Raw genomic sequence first — 3647 nt, 5'->3', positions numbered from 1 at the left:
TCTGTCTGTCCCTGGGCACAGAGGGGCTCCTGGTCTGTCTGTCTGTCCCTGTGCCCAGAGGGGCTCCTGGTCTGTCTGTCTGGCTCCTGGTCGGTCTGTCTGTCCCCCGGCACAGAGGGGCTCCTGGTCTGTCTGTCTGTCCCTGAGCGCAGAGAGGCTCCTGGTCTGTCTGTCTGTCCTCGAGCACAGAGGGGCTCCTGGGAAGGACTTTTGCTGGGTCACTAACATGGAGCATCCTGGGGAGGGTCCCAGTCTCTGCAGTGCCCGCTCTGGCTGGCTTTGCAGCCTGGTGTTCGTATTTAACAGTTTTTGGGTATTCCCACCCAAAAAGGGAAAGCAGCCCAAAGCCTGTATCCCAACACTTCAACCCCTGCGTGCCTCCCCATCGCGTGGCTTCTCTGACAGGAGCCCCAGCTCAGAGGGTCTCACTTTCCTTGGCGTCTCCTTTGGGACCCCTCAGAGCTGCTGCCATGGATAGGACCATTGATGTCCCCAGCTCCTGCTGCCCAGGATGGAGGCAGCTGCAGCTCCTGCCTGGAGTGGGGGGTGGTGAGTGTCAGCAGCTGCCACATGGATGGCTCCTGTCCCTCTGGCTGGACCCAGCCGTGCCAGATGGCTCCTCTCCAGTGAACGGATGTGTCCAAGGGATGGAAGGTCCCCTGGCCCTGCCCCGGGGGGTTGGAGCAGCCCTGTGGAGCAGAAGAGGTGCCTTCCATGTGGTGGCTCTCCTCCAGCTCCACGCTAGGGGTGGGTGGGCATCCCAGGGTGGGGGAACACTGTGGTCCAGTCTTTCCCCATTGCTCCTGACATCCTGTCTGACCTCAAGCCCAGGTTTTTAAAGGCTAAATCTCACTGGTGTTATCCTGTTGATGTAAAGGATATTGCTGATGAGTGTCACCATGCTGGCTCAGCCTCGCCTCATGGGGACTCCTTTGGGATGTGGGGCTGTGCCTCATCCTGCCCTGACCCCGTGCCTGCCTGGGTGCTGCGGGGCACAGGGGATATGGGCAGCCCATGGCATTTGGATGGGATTCAGCAGTGGTTCCCTGCATTTCTCACCTTTCCCATGAAGTTCAGCCTTTTGTTTCCACCTGGATGGCTCCTGTGCAGAGCAGGGGGTTTTAAGGACATCTACTTCTTTTAAGAGGACTAGCTGGAGTAGGGTGGGATGGGCTGTGTGGGGAACACATGGATGTCCAGGTATGAGCCATGACATGGTCAGGAAGCTACTGGCCCTTGACTGTGTGACTAGGATGGGAGCATCACTCCACAGATGGAGCCTTCCTTTGGTGATGCTTTGTGTCCTCACGCTGAGGGTCTGACACCAGTATCCATCAGTTTTCCTTAGAATCATAGAATCACAGAATGGTTTGGGTGGGAAGGGACCTTTCATGGCCATCCAGTCCAACGCCCCTGCAGTGACAGGGGCATATGCAACCAGATCAGGTTGCTCAGAGCCCCGTCCAGCCTGACCTTGAATGTTTCCAGGGATGGGGCTTCTACCACCTCTCTGGGCAACCTGGGCCAGGGTTTCACCAAAACACAAAAAACCACTCTCCTGGCTCAGGTGGGTTTGGGGATTTCGTTCTTATGTAGCCTGCCCGGCCAGGGAGCTCTGTGTGCTGAGGGGAACCCGTATGATGGGTAGAGCTGAACGATGGGCACCTGTCCAAGTGCCACTCCACTCGTGGGGGTGACCTGTGCGTCTCCTCTACTGCAGGTGAGAGCGTGGGGGCAGATCCGGTGCGGTGCTGGGGCTCGTTGAAGGCAGGACTGCTGCCTCTTCAAGCATGAATCAGAACATCCAATCTGACGCTGCATCCATCTCTAACTTGCCCACTGGTAAAATGGGGATGACTGTGTTTGGATTTTAGGATGTCCCCAAGGCCTCTCAGTTGTCCCCTTCCTTGTATCGGTGTCTCACGTCAATGTTTTCAAAGCACTTGTCTTTGGCTCAGGTGATCTCTTGGGTTGTTTTTAAGGATATGAGCTTCTGTGGCTGCCACCTTTGGTTTTCTTGCTGCAGTTATGTGGATTTGGTGCTCTCCTGGCATTGTTTTCTTGTTCCCAACTTGGATTTTGTTGTCAGTGCTCACTGGGAAGCCGGTGTTTATCTGCACATCCTTTGGATGCGAGAAGGAAAGGGAGGTATTGGGAGTTGGATTCTGGTTGTCCCCGAGTCTGGCGCTGTGCTCTGCCCTGTGACAGGGCCCTCTGCTCCCGTCTGAGCACACGTGGGGTGCGGGTGGGATGGAGGGCAGCAAGGGAGTGGTTTCTACTTTGGGGTTGAATTTCCTGGCTCTGGTTCTAGTTTTGTTACTGGGTTTGTAACTTGTCTGAAGAGGCAGAATCTGCCCCTCAGTCCTCACGTGCTTTAAATGGGATTATGAACCCTCAGGCGAAGGAGCAGAAACAGGGTTATGAGCCTCAGACAGTGTCTTTAAGCATCTCTTGAGATGCTCACATGGATGGTAACTAAATTCTGAACTCCTTTTTGTGTTTTTCAGCTCTGAAAAGATCTTTTGAGGTCGAGGAGGTAGATCAATCTTCAAATTCCTCCATCCCACAAAGGCGGACCCCAAACCCCCTCCTCAGGTCCACCGTGTCCAGCTCCACACAGAAGTTTCAGGAACTTGGCGCCAGGAATTCGGAGCCAACCGCCCGACATGCAGACCCCACAGGCCAAAGATCACCCAAGCCCTCTCTGAGGAGAGTGGAGCTTGCTGGACCCAAACTGCCCGAGCCGGTGTCCAGAAGAACAGAAATCTCCATTGACATCTCATCCAAGCAGGTGGAGAACTCCACCTCAGGGTTGTCGAGGTTTGGCCTCAAAAGAGCAGATGTGCTGGGGCATAAACCCCCTGAACCCACCCCAAGGAGGACTGAGATCACCCTCGGCAAGCCCCAGGAGCCGGGTCTCCGGAGGGTGGAGGCGCCAGCATCAAAGATCCCTGAGATACCCCAGCGAAGAGCCGAGACGGCCAACGTTCCTCCACCCGACACGGCCACCAAGCGCGTGGAAATTCAGGTAGCGAAGGCTGCTGAGGTCCCAGCCCCTCCGGCACGACAAGTGGAGAGCTCAGAGCCTCCCCTGGCCACCCAGCCTCCCCAGGCAGAGCCAAAGCCACAGCCGGTGCTGATGGAGAGCCCACCAAAGAGAGAAGAAGGTGAGTACAGCTCCGGGCAACTGCTTGGGTGAGATGCTGGCTGCTGCCTGCCTTCATCCCCTGCTGCGGGCTCAGAGCCACGTGGGGACGCCGAGCAGTGTGTGCTGCTCTTTTGCTGGTGATGCCTTTCAAGTCTGGTCTTGGATGTGTGCTCAGATGTGTCCGTGTACATGGCTGTTATCCTTGGGTTTATCCTGGCTGAAAGAGCTGTCAGTTTGAATAAAAAAATGCTCTCAAGCCTGTGAGAAACAAAAAAGAAAATGCCAAAAGCCTGAGTGCTTGCAGAAGATGATGGTTCTGCCAGCTCAGGCCCCATGTGCGGACCCACCCGCCTGTGCAGCAGCTAGAAAAGCCTCTGAGGTGCTGGCGAGGCGGCGGTTGTGGAACGCTGTGGTGATGGTTTGTTGTTTAGTGTTGTTGCTTATGGTTGTGGGGCAGAAACTGCCTTTTCATTAGCAAGAGTCAGGGTTTTTTTTGGTC

General features: G+C 55.8%; 1 protein-coding gene across 1 annotated transcript; it reads left to right on the top strand.

Moving 5' to 3' along the window:
• Positions 1 to 2456: 2456 nt before the first annotated feature.
• Positions 2457 to 3167, top strand: LOC104531784 (septin-9-like; the record flags this gene model as incomplete). The annotated part of the gene is given in 1 exon segment (XM_010176781.1): positions 2457 to 3167. A coding segment is annotated over 1 exon segment (711 nt), but the record flags the coding sequence as incomplete, so codon positions are not given.
• Between the last annotated feature and the right edge of the window lie 480 nt (positions 3168 to 3647).

This window comes from Antrostomus carolinensis, unplaced genomic scaffold (assembly GCF_000700745.2).
Source record: "Antrostomus carolinensis isolate BGI_N321 unplaced genomic scaffold, ASM70074v2 scaffold9831, whole genome shotgun sequence".
In the NCBI taxonomy this organism is placed as follows: Eukaryota; Metazoa; Chordata; class Aves; order Caprimulgiformes; family Caprimulgidae; genus Antrostomus; species Antrostomus carolinensis.
The sequence above is the reverse complement of the archived record's forward strand: the minus strand, read 5'-3'. Positions and strand labels throughout refer to the sequence as shown.